Source organism: Cynara cardunculus, assembly GCF_001531365.2.
Source record: "Cynara cardunculus var. scolymus isolate 2C chromosome LG 10, CcrdV1, whole genome shotgun sequence".
Lineage (NCBI taxonomy): Eukaryota > Viridiplantae > Streptophyta > Magnoliopsida > Asterales > Asteraceae > Cynara > Cynara cardunculus.
The window spans coordinates 8020182-8038142 of record NC_037537.1 but is presented as its reverse complement, the minus strand read 5'-3'; the positions used below and the strand labels follow the sequence as shown (position 1 = coordinate 8038142).

The 17961-nt window shown below is 36.5% G+C and overlaps 1 protein-coding gene across 5 annotated transcripts in view; it reads left to right on the top strand.

Annotated features, from left to right (window-relative positions):
- The first annotated feature begins 3047 nt into the window (after positions 1 to 3047).
- LOC112518906 (putative ALA-interacting subunit 2) overlaps positions 3048 to 17961 on the top strand; it is a 30098-nt gene continuing 15184 nt past the window's right edge. For 4 of the 5 annotated variants that reach the window (XM_025126694.1, XM_025126695.1, XM_025126696.1 and 1 more), the window contains exons 1-7: positions 3049 to 3229; positions 3389 to 3491; positions 5282 to 5343; positions 5469 to 5543; positions 5667 to 5783; positions 6282 to 6352; positions 7010 to 7307. In XM_025126694.1, the coding sequence (XP_024982462.1) occupies positions 3413 to 3491; positions 5282 to 5343; positions 5469 to 5543; positions 5667 to 5783; positions 6282 to 6352; positions 7010 to 7307 (702 nt within the window). In that variant the 5' untranslated portion in view covers positions 3049 to 3229; positions 3389 to 3412. Of the gene's footprint in view, positions 3230 to 3388; positions 3492 to 5281; positions 5344 to 5468; positions 5544 to 5666; positions 5784 to 6281; positions 6353 to 7009; positions 7308 to 17961 lie in introns of all 5 variants that reach the window. The other variant, XM_025126697.1, reaches the window with a different exon arrangement.

Sequence of the window (17961 nt, the reverse complement as noted above, 5' to 3'; positions counted from 1 at the left end):
TATTGATAATCTTCATAGTTTTTTTTTCACTTCTCCCATAATTTTATGTATATTTGTATCGTTATTTAAATTACATTATATGTCATGAAGATTTGAAGAAGTTTCAAGTTCTTTGGTTTTTCTTCTATTTCACTATTGATAATCTTCATAGTTTTTTTTTGTTTTTTCACTTTTCCCACAATTTTATGTATGTTTGTTTCGTTATTTAGATTGGATTATAGTTTTTATGCATTATGTCATGAAGATTTGAAGAAGTATTCAAGTTCAATATTTGATTTTTTGGTTGCAAAGGTAATAATTTTATATTGATTTGTTTCATGATTTTGGTTGCATWATAATTTTATTTATGTTTGTATCATGATTTTTGTTTGCATTATAACTCTTATGTATTATTATATATATATATTAAAGAATAAACCATGAGTGTTTGAAGTGGTCTCTCCTAAAGCCTAGAACCTCATTTTTCTTTTTTTCTCCTTCATTCTCTCAATATCCACTACTATATWTTTTTTTTGTCAATTTATGTTTTTTTGTTAAATGTTTGCATTCAACTCCAAACCATTCATCTTCTTCTCTATTAATTCATATGACATAACTCCAAACCCTTCATCTTTTCTCATCAATCATTTATTTATATACATATAAACAACAACTATTTATTCATCTTCATCTCTCACATCCTCTCAAATTCTATTTATATCTTATACATCTCTAAATTTATTTTATTTCTCTTTGGTTTTTCTTTTATTTTACTATTGATAATCTTCATAGTTTTTTTTTTCACTTCTCCCATAAGTTTATGTATGTTTGTATCGTTATGTTATTCAGGTTGCATTATAGTTTTTATGCATTATGTCATGAAGATTTGAAAAGAAGTTTTCAAGTTCAATATTTGATTTTTTGGTTGCAATATAAGGTAAAATATATATACTAATTTGTTTCATTATTTTGATTGCATTATAATTTTATTTATGTTTGTATCGTGATTTTTGTTTGCATTATAACTCTTATGTATTAGGTAAAGATTTAAAATGTTCAAGTTCACCATGTAATTTTTACTTATGCATGTTGAACGTTTTTTGGTTTGCAGATTTTCGAGTTCTTTAACGTTTATATATCAAGTCATGAAAATTTGAACTTTTCAAGTTTGGGTTGTGGGAATTTTTKATTATGATCTAAGGTAAGAATTTTATGCAAGTTTGTTTTGTAATTTAAAATGTATTAGAATGTTATTTATGTTTGTATCATGATTTTGATTGGATTATATTTTTAAGTATGTTCTTATCGTAAGTTTAGTCGTATTATAATTTTATGTATGTTCATGTTATGATTTTGATTGCATTATAATTTTATCTATTGGGTTATAAAGATTTGAAGTCTTTAAGTTTGGTATGTGATTTTTTACATATCGTATGGTTGGTCCGGTCCATTCACTATTGTGTTTTTAAAGTCAAGTTATGTGTTGAATATGAAAAATAGTACATGTACATTAGAGGTGAGCAACGGAATCGGGTACCCGTTTGCGGAACCGGAACCGCCTTGGAACCGCTGGTTCCGGAACCGGAACCGATATGAGTGGTTCCGGTTCCGGTTCCTAAAATACGGAACCGATTGAGAATGGTTCCGGTTCCGGTTCTCAGTTTTTCGGAACCGTTACCCGCCGGGTACCCGGAACCGGCGGTTGTTTTTCAATAAAAAAATAATAGATTTTTTTCAATACCAAATTTATATTAAGTTACATCTTCAAATGACGCGGTCATCTTCATTCTTCATCTACTTTCTAGTTCTACTAAACTACAGTTCGTAGTATGTAATCGTTAAGTTTTGAACATTTAAAATTATAGTATATAATCGTTAAACTTTGAACATTTACAATTATAGTATATAATCGTTAAACTTTGAACATTTTCTATTAGTCTATTATGGTTTGTAATCGTTAAAACAATATTTGTAACCATTATTCCGTATAATTTGTATTCTTGTTTATTTATTTTAGTGTTTTGACAATATTTTATTTTTATTTCTAAATAACAAAATTTTAATATTTTAGGAAGCGGGTACCCGGAACTGGAACCGGTTCCCGGCTCCAAAAATTCAAGAACCGCTCTAACCGGTTCCGGTTCCGGTTCCAATATCTCAAGAACCGCCGGTTCCGGTTCCGGTTCCGGTTCCTGTCAAAAAGGGCGGGTACCCGCCTATGCTCACCCCTAATGTACATCGTCCTTTGAAGGAGACATATCTTTATGTGGAGTATTTTTTATTCTTAAATTTGTGTCAGATTTCTTAATATTTCCGTCGTTATTATTACTCATTTTATTTAGTTTTACAATTTTATTACTAAACAAATCTCTCTCTCAATATATATATATATGTGTATATATATATAAATTTCACTAACTATATTTTATTTAACTTTTTCGAATTATTTGAATATGATTTGTTGATGATTCTATTAACAATTAATATATATTTATATAGACAATCATCAGATCATTAATCAAAGCACTCATACTACCGCGCCACGTGCGGTTCCCATACTAGTTTAATCTAATACAAACACAACATCATGTAATAAAATAATAACCTAAAACCAAAAGAATTTTAAATTAATCCAAAAAAATTCAAATTCACACGTGTCAAAACATATTGAGTAATATAAGACCGTATCGAGTAATGTCCAAAACATATCAAGTAAATGTATTTTAATTTGAAATCTAAAATATTACATACTAAAATCTAAATTTTAACAAATATCAAATTGTAATTTTAGTTAGAAAATAAAAAATTATGAATTATCGATCTAATTGAAATAAATAATACATATATAATTTATTAATTAATATACGTAACGAATTTAAATCTCCGATTTGAGACAAACGGAAATTCAGATCCCCAATGTAACGGGAAATCATTCCGAATTCGGACCCGGACCCGGACCCAGACCCAAACCCAAACGTGGCCGGATGGACCGGGTCCTGATCCATTCAAGGGGGCAATCCCCATGCCTAGTTAGGGAAGGAAAAAAAACCTCAACATTCCAAATCCAAAAAGCAGTTCCAACAGCTCCGGCCCCCACACCCCTCTTCCCGCACGCGCTAAAGCGTATATGTGTCCTTGTCCTTGTCCTTTCGCGGAAGAAAACCAACTAATATATCCCTAATAATCACTCCACTTAAGATTCCTTCGTGTATTTCTGCTTAACATCTTTACACATTTTCGCAATTCACAGGTACGATCTTGTCTTGATTAGGGCTGATTCACTTAATTAGTTTCCAATTACGAATGGTGGGTTGATTAAGGATTCAATTTGTTGTTTCAATTTAAATTATGTTGAAGTCAAATGACTAAGTCTGTGTTTTTGTTCTTATATTATTTTTAAATTGAATAGGATTTTGAGAGAGAATTGATTAGCATGGATTTAGATGGAGGAGGTGGGGCAGCTGCTGGCACTGATCATCAGCCCATGCCAGTTCTTCATGGCCGGTCAAATGGTAATTATTTTTGATTCCCTGTCTTCCCAAGAGAGAAAAAAGGTTTTTATTCAATGGGTCATTTCGACTTCATAAATTTGTTTTTCTTGAAACGGCAAAGGAATAAGTTTGTAACTAATAGACGTTGCAAGACTAATCTATTTTCAGAGTTGTTAGGCGTGGTATGCAAGACAAATGCTGAAGTAATGATGTATTGGAACCCTAAGCACAGATTTGAGCAATCTACTTAAATCAACTGTGTTGTTAATGCTTTTTGTTATTTCCTTGGTTGTTACTTGTTATGGTTGTTCTCACAAGTTAGAGAGTCAGGATTGTATTTTGTAGGACACTTCTTATGCAAGTATTTGGCACCAAGAAATTTGAAAACCCGTAGCATGGTAGGAAGCCCTAGTTGTTTGCAATTACTATGCTCCATTTGGTTAACATGAATGGGATTTGGTTGGAAAGAAATGACTCATCCTTTGTGATGCAACATGTAATGGAATCAATTATTTATTTCCCTTGTAGGTGTTGGCTGGTTTTTGCTTATTTTAAAACGTAAAATGAAATTTTGCAAAAAAATGACCATCTTCTCAATTTCATCCATATAACTTGTAGAGAAGCTATCAACAGCACCATAATGTTTCCAACCACGTCATCGTCAAAACCGTGGGTTATTAATCATCATCCTTCAAAGTTATCCCAAAGATATTAGTCATGTTGCCATTCCTGCACCAAGATGCACATAATACTCGTGTACAATAAAAAATTACACGATGATTTGAGTTTGAAAGGGGTTGATGTCTAGTATCACATCTGCTATAATTGTTTTTGCCTCTCCACTGTGATCCATTAATTCTTTTAAGCTTCTACCATATGTACTTTGGAACTACCTGAATAAGACTTCATCTTTGGCTATGTAGTGGGCATTAAATGGTTTTATGGTGATGTGGTGGTCCAGTATGGTAGTTAAATTGACTTCTGCTCTATGTACGGGCCTTTCGTCTTATGGCAATTTCATAGCTGACTGATGACTACCGCAAACACAGGCTTGATCACATTCACCGCTGTTAATAACATTTGGATGCATTGTGTTAATCTCTCTTATAATGGTCAGTCATTGACCGCCGCCCCGTTGCTGATTTGTATATAAGGTTTCAAATTGTATACTCCTACAACTCTTTAATCTTATTATTGTTGATAAATCATAAACCATGCTGCTGTTGGGGACATTTGTTTTTATTCTTTTATGTTGATTGAGAGAAAGATTTAGTTAATAAGCAATCTAAAAATCAACATGGCACCATGGTATTAATTTGGAATCATAGGAGAATTGGGTGGATGATTATTCATTAAGACTTTTTCACAATCTATGTCATTTAGAGATTGTATTCGATTATCTTACAATTATTTGAATCACTCTTCTGCAATGCATCTTAGCAAACACTCCCATCTTCTATTACTCTACACTCTACACTCTACATTCAGCTTCTTGTAGGGGCGTCAACCTTGTGAGAAAGTGTAGTTCCATATAGATTTTTTTACTGTGCCTCTTTCTAGACTTCATCCTTTATGAAATTATCGTTATAGTTTCTCTCTCAGTCTCTCTCTCTCTCTCTCTCTCTCTCTTCTCTCTGTTACAAATACACACATATACACACAGTGGGCTGGATCAGTTTTATGGATTACTTCTTACCATGGCAGTCACGGACTTATCTTTGTCATTGACAAAACATCTTTCCTTCATAAAATGCTTGGACATCACAAACATCACTATATCAGATTAATGATGGTCACTTGTGCTTTTGCAGCTATAAAACAGTTCACCCAACAAACTCTCCCAGCTTGTAAACCCGTTCTAACACCAGCATGGGTGAGTGCATAAACACACTTCATATCTATTTATGAGTTACATTAAAATGATGAAGCAGATGGTAATATATCTGATTAAGTGTAGTTACTTCCCTAAGGGCCTTGGATTGATGCTGTTCTTTTCAGGTCATTGGAACATTCTTTTTGATGGGTGCCGTTTTCATCCCTGTTGGGTTAATCTGTCTTCATGCTTCACAGAGTGTAAAGCTCACTTCTTGTTTCTTATAATTGTGCTGTTTATCTTGTTTTTGTATTTGCCGTAACTTGTCCTACCTAGTATTCTAAAGTCTGACAAAATGAACTTACTTCATATTGAACTTGTAGGTTAATGAAATTCTGGACAGATATGATATCGAATGTGTACCGGATGGGTTCAAGAGCAACAGGGTAGCTTATATCAAGAATGCATCAATTCCAAAAAGTTGTCACCGGTATCTGAAGGTGATACTTTCTTTTTTGTAGTTGACTATTTTTGATATTACTTCCCTTCATAATCCATGTTTTGAGGCATTTTTGAACTTCATAATGCTGTGAAAAGGCAGCAAGAAAAATGATGCCAAATTCTGCATTGCAGTTCTGACGAGTTCCCTGCACCCAATGTCATCTTTGTGTATCTCTATCCCCAAGTCTTTATTAGAATACTGTTTAACCTGTTGACCTGTGTGGTATATTATTTACTCCTCTCCTGATTAATTGACTTGACATGCTTCTTGAAAAGGAAAGTTTCCTAGGAATTTACCCTATCTTATTTTGTGGTTTACTGACCCACGTTTCATGGAGTTAATAGCGTTGACCACTTAAACATCCTTTTTGATGCATGTCAATTAGTCTATGTAACTTCTGTTAATCTGATTGCCTTGTGGGTATGTGGATTATTTGATCTCCATTTATGGGTGAATGTCTCAATGTGCACTTGTGCATTTTTGATTTTTGATTTAGGTGGACAAGCATATGAAAGCTCCAATTTACATCTACTATCAGCTGGACAACTTTTATCAAAACCACAGGCGGTTAGTGCTTTTCCATTCTTTTGCCGTGGATATTTTGTCTAATGAGTTACAGTTATTCTTTTTGAATTATTTTTTGGACTTCTGGTATCAATCGTCGTGTTGCATTCTTCCTCTGTCCCAAACAGGAGATGCATTAGATTCTTTGATGTCAAACCTAGTGCTTTTTGAACAGAAATACGATATATGTTTATTATCAACATTAATTTGTTACAAATGGTTTTTATCTCTATTGATTTTGATTTTGAACAGTTAGGTTTGACCATTCAAAGCCAAGAGGTATTTCTTTTTGAACAAAAATTATGATGTATGCTTGCTATCAACATCAACTTTTGCCAGATGGTTTTTATTTCTACTGATTGTAAAATTGAATTTGTTTTGCCGTTAAGTTTACAATATGATTTTGAATTTGAACAGTTAGGTTTGACTATTCAAAACCAAGATGTATATCTTCTTACATAGAGTGTGTAGGATGCACCATGACTTGGTCGGGTCTTGTAGGATGCACCATAGGATGGAAGGTCCTAGGAGATCCATTTTACTTATCATTGTTTCTTTTTGCAGTTCATCCAAAATTTCAAGGTTTACTAGCTGTTGACATACATTTTTTGGGTATTTATCTTTAATGATGCATTTTATTCAAATATGCATCTGATCCAGGTATGTAAAAAGTAGAAGTGAAGAGCAACTTCTGCATGGATTAGGGTACAACAGAACAGGTTCTTGTGAACCTCAAGCATCTGAAAATGGTCTCCCAATAGTCCCTTGTGGATTGGTTGCATGGAGTTTGTTTAACGACACATATTCCTTTTCACGTGGGACAAAGAAATTGGACATCGAAAGAAAAAATATCGCATGGAAGAGTGACCGGGATCACAAATTTGGCAAGCACGTTTATCCCTTCAATTTTCAGAATGGCTCCTTCATAGGGGGTGGAAAGCTAGATACGACGATCCCGGTGAGTTTCACTTGATTTTCTATCATATTTGGCTTGATAATCCTTTTATAGGACCTAATACTCCTTTTTGAATTAAATTGATGATGAAATGGAACATGGTGATTGGCCCACTTCCTAGAGGTTAGCTGTTTTCCTAACACCCTCTCCTAAAATGACACCTTGTAACTTTGAGGGAGTTCAATCGGCAAATAAGAGGCAATACCTTGGGGCTCCTCCTTCTAGGTCACCAGTTTGAGTCTCCTACTTCCCTTAGGGCCATCACGATTTTTCTGGCTGTTATCTTCAAGGCCTCATGTGTTTAGTCGAGGTGCATGCAAACTGGCCCAGAAACCCAGTTTTTCCAAAAAAATATAACTCCTTGTTCTTGAGGTGCAGTTGGGCATGTTCTGTTTGGTTTTTCTCTGAAGGTGAAGCGGCCTAAACTTTCCACAGCGATATAATTCTCTCTCTGAGATGTTGCCTATCATTGACGTAATTCTATTTCTGAGATGTGGTTCTGGCCTATTTGTCGCATTCCCACTTTGTTGTAACCTCTCTCCAAGACATACTACACACATTTAAGCACTCAAATAAAAACGTTCTTATCAACCCAAAGATTTATATGAAAGCAAGGTTAAGTTCTATGATTCTTTAATTAATATTCTTGTGCCATCTAAACCAAAGGAAGACCTGGGTAGAAGCAAAAACTTTTCAGGTTACATTTCATAGCTATAATCTTTCCTCAGGCAAATTGTTTTGATAATTTATGGTTACCACCTGAATTATTTACTGTTTTTAATCAATGCACTATAACAAATATAACACACTTAACTGTATGCAATCTCAAAGATGTTATACTAATTGTAACTCCACAGTTACATAACAAATACTTACCCAACCATCATTAAATTAATTCAGTTTCAAAAACCTCAAAATATGGGATACAATTTACAACCCAAAATACATAATTTAAGGCTTAATAGTTACATAGCAAACCATAACATAGTCATCGGGGACATGTCTACCCGGAACATACAAACTATATACAACCCAAAAGTATAACATATACCTATACCAAAAGTAGGCTTCACATGTCAATCCCTAATCGATCAACTTACGTTCTTACGTTTGTCGACTTGCTTTGAAAAGTTAAAACCACTAAAAGATAAGCAATAAAGCTTAGTGAATTCATGTGGAAATATGTGGTTACAATGTGCTATATAAACGTACATACTAGGAAAGGAAGGACTCGAAAGAAAGTTTGCATAACGACACAACAATAACTTAGTTGTACCACATGATGTCATTTACAACAATCTACTTTCAACGTGAGAATCACAAAAGAATTTTCAACATAGAAAGACATCAATACAATCAACATCATACTCGATCATGCGAGGTCAAATACCAATTAACTTCACACACAAACATAAGACTTGGCACCAACTCCGCCCTTCATCTCCCGGATTATGCCAAAGTCCTATACTCATCCCCCGACTCTCACTGGGCAATGAGTACGGCAACCCCTCCAATTGTCTCACTGGAATCCATGGGATGAAGACAATCGGCACCCAAAACGGACCGCAAAACAATACAAGCAATAAGACAATTCGAGGGGATACTCAAGAACTAACATGAATCATGGATGAACAAGAAAGCAAATAAGCATCCATAATCACAAAGTACACCCATATGTCCACATAAACTCACAGTGTTGCTTAATCTATTCGGTTGATCAAACCGAAAGCCTCGATCCAACTCCGAGTTTCCATAGGGCAAACACTTGTCACATGCTCCCAATGTGATTTATATAACCCCTAGAGTACACATACCAAGTATCATAAGCAAACATTACCATTTACACCATCTAAGCACTTTTCAATTTGACAAATACACATTAATCCCCTGTACACTCTGTTTTCAAGCCTGTTTTACGGTACAAAACCTCAGAATCACATAATAGCCTTAGAAGACAATTTTTAGTACTCTTTCCTAGCTTTCCAATGCCTCTGACCTCATATTTTTGTGATTTTTCTATGATTTTATACTATTTTTCTAAAACAGAGCTGTGTCATGACTTTCAAACTCGAAAATAGCTATTTTCACAATTTCATGTTAAAATCCCAAACCATTTTGTACCAAATTTATATATTAGTCTTATATTACCATAACTTATACGAAATCATCATGAATYCACCATTATTTTACCAAACATCCACCTATTTCATCATCATACAATATTGACTATTAAAAGTAAAAAAATTTCAAACTATATCATGTATAAATAACTAATTCTTGGAATTTAATCATGATTTCAACAAGATAATAAGTTATCTATCATCTATCCAACATAATATCAGGGTTTCTTGAACTCAAATTGAACACATAGTCAAGAATGGAAGTATACTTCCAAAATCTTCAATAATCTTACAAAATTTTACCAATTTCTCGTAAAAACACCTAAATTTGGTTCCCTTGAAGTCTCCAGAAGTTTAGAAACAAAATGGGAAAGAAAATAGGGCCAAATTCGTTTTTTTTTAACTTAGGGTTACTAAAACCCGAGTTGGGTCGGGTTTGACCCGGTTGGGTACCCACTTTGACCACCAAACACTTAAACATTCATAACTTTTTGCTCGGGCCTCCGTTTTCAGTGAGGTTTTCGTATACGCCTTCCTTATTGAGTCTACTTTCACCCCAAACTCTCAAATTTCCAAAATTCATCTCAGAAAAACATTTGTGCAAATTCTTTCTTATATAGCCACTATACTTTGCACATCTATGTCCGTAGAGTACTACACTTTGTTTTCTTGACATCTACCAAACATCTATGCCCATGGAGTACTACACTTTGTTTTCTTGACTTCTACCAACTTTAACACGTTACATTAACTTACTCTAAGGTGTTCCTACCTTTACTTCACTATTCCAACCATTTAAACAATATTAAGCATGTGACACATCATTTGTAGGTTATTTAAGTTGATATATAAAAGTGTGTATGTTACAATTACCTCCTCCTTTTGAAGATTTCGTCCTCGAAATCATTGTCGCTCGAAGAGTTCCGGATGCTTGGCTTTCATTTCTTCCTTGTTCTCCGAAGTCCACTTTGGACATCGGTGATGCTTCCATTTGACGAACACCAAGTCTACAATCTTGTTTCGAAGTTTCACCGTTCTTTCATGCAATATAGCTTCCGGTTCCTTGGTGTATCTCAACCGTTTATCAAGTTTTACCTCTGCCCAGGGGACTGTCTCATTATGTTACCTAGGCACTTCCGTTGATAACCCACATGAAAGACATCATGAATTTCGGTGAGTTCTTCCGGTAGCTCCAAACAATAAGTTTGCTTTCCCACTCACTCAAGTATGTTGAAGGGTCCAACAAAACGATGACTTAGTTTACCTTGCTTACCAAATATCAGAACTCCCCTCCAAGGTGATACTTTCAACATGACCATATCACCCATGGAGAACTCAATTGGTCGCCTCCGTTTATCTGCATATGACTTTTACCGATTTTGTGCTGCTTTTATTCTTTCTCGTATAACTAGGATCTTGTCACGAGTAATTTGGATCAATTTAGGACCCGCCAAAATCTTCACCCATTTCCTGCCAACAAAGAGGTGTATGACACTTACATCCGTACAAAGCCTCAAACGGGGCCATTCTAATCGATGAATGGCAACTATTATTGTAAGAAAACTCCACTAATGGCAAGTGGGCATCCTAACTTCCAGCAAACTCAAGTATACATGCCCTCAACATGTCTTTTAATGTTTGAATGGTACGCTCTGACTCGCCATCAGTTTGGGGATGATATGCGGTACTAAGGGCAATCCGCATTCCCAACTCTCGTTGCATACTCGTCCATAACTTGGAAGTGAACCGAGAATCATCGGTACACCATGTCGCGTAATAATCTCGTCAATGTACAACTGTGCCCATCGGTTCATTGAATAAGACTCACGGACAGGAAGAAAGTGAGCACTTCTCGTCAATCGGTCTACGATAACCCAGATACTGTCGTGCTGTCTAGACGTCTTTGGCAATTTTGTCACAAGGTCCATCGTCAACTCTTCCCACTTCCATACCAACACTTCAAGAGGTTGTAAACATCCATACGGTTTCTGGTGTTCGGCTTTCACTTGTGAAACATCCCACCACACACTAAACAGTACTAATAATTAAAAATCATACATTTCCATACATCATGTACCAATATTATACAAACATTCCAGGTGCATTTACATGTGACAAATTAACAATATGTGTTAACAAAAATTTTGTCATAACAAAACTTTCTTCCAAATATTTCTTCCTTACATCTTCCCCTTGCCTTTATCCTGAGATGATGGGTGACCTGCAAAACAAATTAGTACAACAATTGATGGTTAGACCAAAGGGTCTAGTGAGTGAATTACCCTCTTAACAATTGAGGGTTAGACCAAAGGGTCTAGTGAGCGAATTACCCTCTTATAAACATAACTTACTGCGAATCCCAAGATAGTTCAAACCTGAATTTCAACGTTAATTTAATACCTTAGAAATCCTGCCAATCCATCTATCGCGGTTACACCGCCATTTCATCTATCGCGGTTACACCGCCATTTCATCTATCGCGGTTACACCACCATTTCATCTATCGCCTTTACGCCGCCATTTTATCTATCGCCTTTACACCGCCATTTATAGTCAACCAGGTAGTTCTTAATTATTGAAGAGATTATACCACTTTGTCCTATCCGGACAACACTATGTTCGGAGAGGAGGTTACCGGACAACACTTTAATCTTATCTGACAACACTCTGTCCGGTGAAGGGTTATCGGACAACCCTATGTCCTGTTCGGACAACACTATGTCCGGTGCAGGGTTATCGGACAACACTTGGTATCCGTACAACCTTGATCGATGAGGGGTCCTATCCGGACAAGCTTTGATCGGTGTCCTATCCGGACAAGCCTTGATCGGTGAGGGGTCCTATCCGAACAAACATATTTGGTGAAGGGTCCTTACTGACTAACCTTGTGTGCGATGAAGTGGCCTCATCGGTCACTACCTTATCCGATAAGGGACCTCATCATACAAGCCTTGTCCGATGAGGGTTCTTCTTGGGAGATGTATTGAGCGATGAAGTAGACCAGTAGCAGTAAATGCAATTTTAATCCATCCAAACAACATATGCTAACATTTTAGCAATATCTGTGGTGAAAATATAACGACATATATCCAAAGCAATATGGAACTCACCTTAGACAAAAACTTAAGTTGATATCTGCTTCTGCTTCTATGATCTCCTAGATTTTACCCAAATGAATATGAAAAGAGAGGAAATTGTAAAAACCTTTCCTCCATCACACATACTTGCTATATATAGTAAGTATGGTGAAACACATTTGATGGGGGTGGTGCATGAGCAGCACCTCCCCCCCCCCCCCCCCCCCCCCCCCCCCCCACATGCAACCATCTTTTCTTAAAAAAAAAAACAAATAACCATAAAGATTATAATTCTTTTCATAACCTAAGAAAAGAATTATAAACTTATTCCTCTGTAACTTTTAAATACCAAATTCTAACCCCGAACTTTCCATTAACAATTACCTTACAACCCGATCAACCATATCTGAAAACCGAATATTAACAATATCCTCTCCTTAGAAGAATTCCGTCTCGGAATTCCACTAAGTAAACAAATGAGGATAATTTACTCGCATTTCTGATTCAAGTTCCCAGGTGGCTTCCGGTCCCTTATGATAACGCCATTGAACTTTTACTAACTTGATTTCTTTATTGCTTAGCGCCTTTATTTTGAAGTCGGTAATGGCTTCAGGGATCTCTTCAAAACACAACTTTTCATCAATCTGAATCTCCGGTATTGGGACAACCTCTGGTCTTGCCAGACATTTCCGTAAATTTGACGCATGAAAAGTGTTATGAATGCCACTTAATTCCATCGGAAGATTTAATCTATATGCCACTTCTCCAACTCGTTCGAGGATGGAAAATGGTCCAATATACCTAGGGCTCAACTTGCCCTTGTTTCCAAAACGAACCACTCCTTTCCAAGGCGATACTTTCAGCATCACATCATCACCGACTTGAAATTCAATCGGCTTTCGACGTTTGTGAGCATAACTTTTTTGACGATCTTGGGCTACTTTTATCCGTTCCCAAATTTGACTAATTTTATCTGTCATTTGATGAACTATTTCAGGTCCAGCTAGCTGTTTCTCACCTACCTCGTTCCAACACAGCGGTGTTCGACATTTTCGTCCATATAATACCTCAAAAGGTGTTGCTTGGATACTCGAGTGATAACTGTTATTGTAGGCGAATTCAATTAAAGACAAATGATTATTCCACGATCCTCTAAAATCAATAACACAGGCTCGAAGTATATCTTCTAGTGTCTGGATTGTTCGTTCACTTTGTCCATCCGTCTATAGATGATAAGTTGTACTTAACTTAATATGTGAACTCATTTCTCTTTGAAAACTTTTTTAGAACATAGAAGTGAATCGACTCTCTTGATCAGAAATTATTGATAATGGAACACCGTAATGTGTTACCACTTCATCAATATATAATTTTGCCAACTGATCCATCGAATATGATTCTTTCATCAGTAAGATATGAGCAGACTTAGATAATAGATCCATAATAACCCATATGGCGTCATAACCCTTCGGTGTTTTAGGTAACTTGGTTATGGAATCCATAATGATATGATCCCATTTCCAAATCGGAATTTCTAACAACTGCAACTTACCATAAGGGCGCTGATGTTCTATTTTCACTTGCAAACATGTCATACACCGTTCAACATGTCTGCTTATATCTTTCTTCATACATGACCACCAATAGTATTGTTTTATGTCTCGATACATTTTCTTTATACCCGAGTGGTCAGCAAAATGAGATTTATGGGCTTCACTTAAAATACGTTCTCTGAGATCACCATAAGACGGTACCCAAACTCTGCCTTGAAAACACAACAATTCCCGGCCGTCTTTTACCAATTCAGATAGCATCCCACCAAGTCGTTCTTGTTTGATCTTATCTTCTTTCACAGCCTCGCCTTGGAACCTTTGTAATTCATTCTGAATACTTGGCAATAATTCAACTCTTAATGCTACAGCTTTAATTGTACCACCCCTCTCTTTTCGGCTTAAAGCATCAACTACCACATTCGCCTTGCCGGGATGATACAAAATCTCGGAATCGTAATCATTAACCAGTTCCAACCAGCGTCTTTGGCACATATTTAATTCCTTTTGATGGAACAAATGCTGCAAACTTTTGTGATCAGTAAAAATTTGGCATTTAGTCTATATAAGTAATGCCTCCAGATTTTTAAAGCAAAAACTACAGCTGCCAGTTTCTTATCATGAGTGGGATATTGCTTTTCATGATCCTTTAATTGTCTTGAAGCATAGGCAATAAATTTTCCATGTTGCATCAACACACAACCCAAACCTAGCTTTAAGGCATCACTATAAACCACAAAATCTTCCGTTCCATCAGGTAATAATTGGGGCGCTACACAATTTTATCTTTTAACATGTGGATTTCTTTCTTCCATTCGTACCTCACATTCTTTTTCGTCAATCCGGTTGATGAAGTAGCTATACGAGAAAAATCTTGTATGAACTTTCGATAATAACCCGCCAGCCCAAGAAAACTTCTGATTTCTGTTGGTGTATTTGGTGCTTCCCATTTTTCAATAGCTTCAATTTTGAGAGGGTCTATCCTTATACCCAACTCCGAAATAACATGACCCAAAAATTGGACTTCTCGTAACCAGGACTCACATTTTGGCATACAACTTTTCTTATTTTAGTAATTCCAGAAGCAATCGTAAATGGTGTGCATGCTCTTCCTTCGATTGAGAGTATATCAGAATATCATCAATACAGACAATCACACATTTATCGAGATACGGACGACATACCCGATTCATCATGTCCATAAATGTTGCGGGTGCATTTGTAAGCCCGAACGGCATAACCAAAAATTCGTAGTGCCTATAACGTGTACGGAATGCCGTTTTCGGCACATCTTCTTCTCGAATCTTCAACTGATGATAACCGAATCGTAAATCAATCTTAGAAAAGTATGTGGCTCCAATCAATTGATCAAACAAATCATTAATTCTTGGGAGAGGATACTTATTCTTGATTGTTAATTTATTCAATTCCCGGTAATCGTTGCACATTCTCATTGATCCGTCCTTCTTCACAAATAACACCGACGCACCCCAAGGAGATGTACTTGGTCGGATAAAACCTTTATCCAGTAATTCTATCAGCTGAGACATTAACTCCTTTAATTCAGATGGAGCTAACCTGTATGGTGCACGAGCAACTGGCGCCGCTCTAGGCAATAACTCAATTTGGAATTCTATTGATCGCTCAGGAGGTAAACTTGTTAAGTCTTCTGGAAATACTTTCGGGAATTCTCTTACAACCGATATCCTCGATCTTATTCTTTTCTTCCTTTAAATCAGCTGCGTAAGCTAGAAAACTGATACACCTTTTCTGCACATACTTTCGAGCTTTTAAAACGGAGATAAGGCTGGAATAAAGATCCCGCCTGTCACTAGAGATTATAACCGGTCCCTTCCCCGGTAAATCTATATGAATCATCTTCTCATTGCAGACTATATTGGCTTGATTTTTAGCCAACCAGTCCATGCCCACGATTATATCAAACTCTCTTAACGGTATAGGAAATAACTGTATGGGTACCTCGCACCCTTCTACAGTTATGCAACAATTATCAAAAACTTCCTTAACCGACACTTCACTATCATTTGTTGTTTCTACTATCAATATCTCATCTAACATTTTAGGTTCTAAAAGTGCGCAATCAACAAATGATGGTGACACGAAAGAACGATTTGCACCAGAATCAAATAAAAGTTTGGCACATGCTGAGTTAACGAAGAATGTACCTGTCACCACTTCAGGATGTTCTTTAGCCTCGCCTCTCATCATCTGAAAGGCTCGTTCTCTAGCCATTGTCTCACCACGTCTTGTTTCCCCACGACTGCTAGGGACATTACGATTAACCATTGGTCTGCGACTAGGTGGAACATAGCCAGATCCTCGGGCCCACAGAATAACCAGATCCCCGTCCCCCAACAAAACCGTATCCCCGTCCTTAGCTTGCGGGTGATCAACATTTACATGCTAAGAAGAATTGCACGTAAAGCATCTTCGTACCATTCGACAATCTTTGGCTATATGCCCTGATTCTTGACATTTGTAACATGTTCATGGCTCAATGTTGCTGTTTTGTTGGTGTATTTTATGACATCGCGCACATGCTTTATCAACAAAACTAGAGATTGGACGATTCAGATTTTCAACAAATCTAGGTCTACGAAAATCAGTTGCTACCGCCTCCCCCTTTTTTTTTATCCCCAACCCTTTCTTGTGGTTGACGATTAAATCTTGTTCCAAAATTTCTGCAGCATCAATGGCTGCTTGTAATGTAACTGGTTCCTGGATATTACGTATTTTCGTAGATTAGACTCCAAACCCCAAATATACTTACTTACTTTACTGCTTTCAGTAGCAATATAAACTTCAACAAATGGAGACTGTTCCATAAAACCTCTGTATACCGGCGAACTGTCATATTTCCGTGTTCCAATCGAAGGAAACTGTCCTCTAGCTTTTGAACAACAACTTTAGGACAATACTGAATTTTAAATTTCACCACAAATTCTTCCCACAAACATTGTCTTCAGAACATTCGAATCAGAGTTTGACAAAATTTCTCACCAATATAACGCACTTGACCGCAACCTAGATACGGCAAACATCACTTTATCTTCCTCCGCACTTTTACTAGCGTGTAGACTTAATTCAATTTCCTTAAGCTAACACATGTCTTTGATAGGATCGTGTTCTCTAGAGAACTTAGGGGGTTCACAGGCAATAAACATTTTGATATCCCCTCCTTTTTGTATCAACGATGAAGTAGGTGGTGTAGATGTAGTCGTTACCGGTGTACTAGCTCCGCCTTCTTCATGAAAATTCGGTTCCCCACCCCTTCAAGATTATTCTATACAGAACGTCCCAGCAAGTTTACCTGAGTTTCCTGAAACTTTCCCAGTTCAGCTGCCAACATTTCCTGGGTAATAAAACCAGGGTCATGCGCACGACCTCTACGCCTTTTCTGCCCCGTCCATGACCTGACATAGAACTTTATTGCACTGATAATTCCCGTTTTGTATGGGCTTCTTGTTGAGTATTTCTTCCTCTTCCTCGTCCCCGGCCCTCGACTTCGTGTTTCAATGTTCGTAGCATTTTCTGGGTTTTCTTCTCTATTTACCATTCCTCTTCCCCGACCTCTTCCATGGCCAGTAGAAGTTCTTTCAGGTTGGTTGAAATTATCTGCCATTCTTTCTTAATACTCGCGTTACTTTAACTTCCTTACTACCACAACAAATACATATACAGTTAATCACAGACCAAAGTATGATAACATGTTTTTCCATAGATCAAGTAGTTTATAACTCAAGATTACATTAAATCTCATGTAATATAACTCTTATCATACTCATCATCGTAATAGGTTCGACCATAACACATTCCCAGGTCCGTAATCCCAGTGGAACCTATGATCACATACTCCACACTTCTAGTTTAAGTCTAAGTATCAAGATAA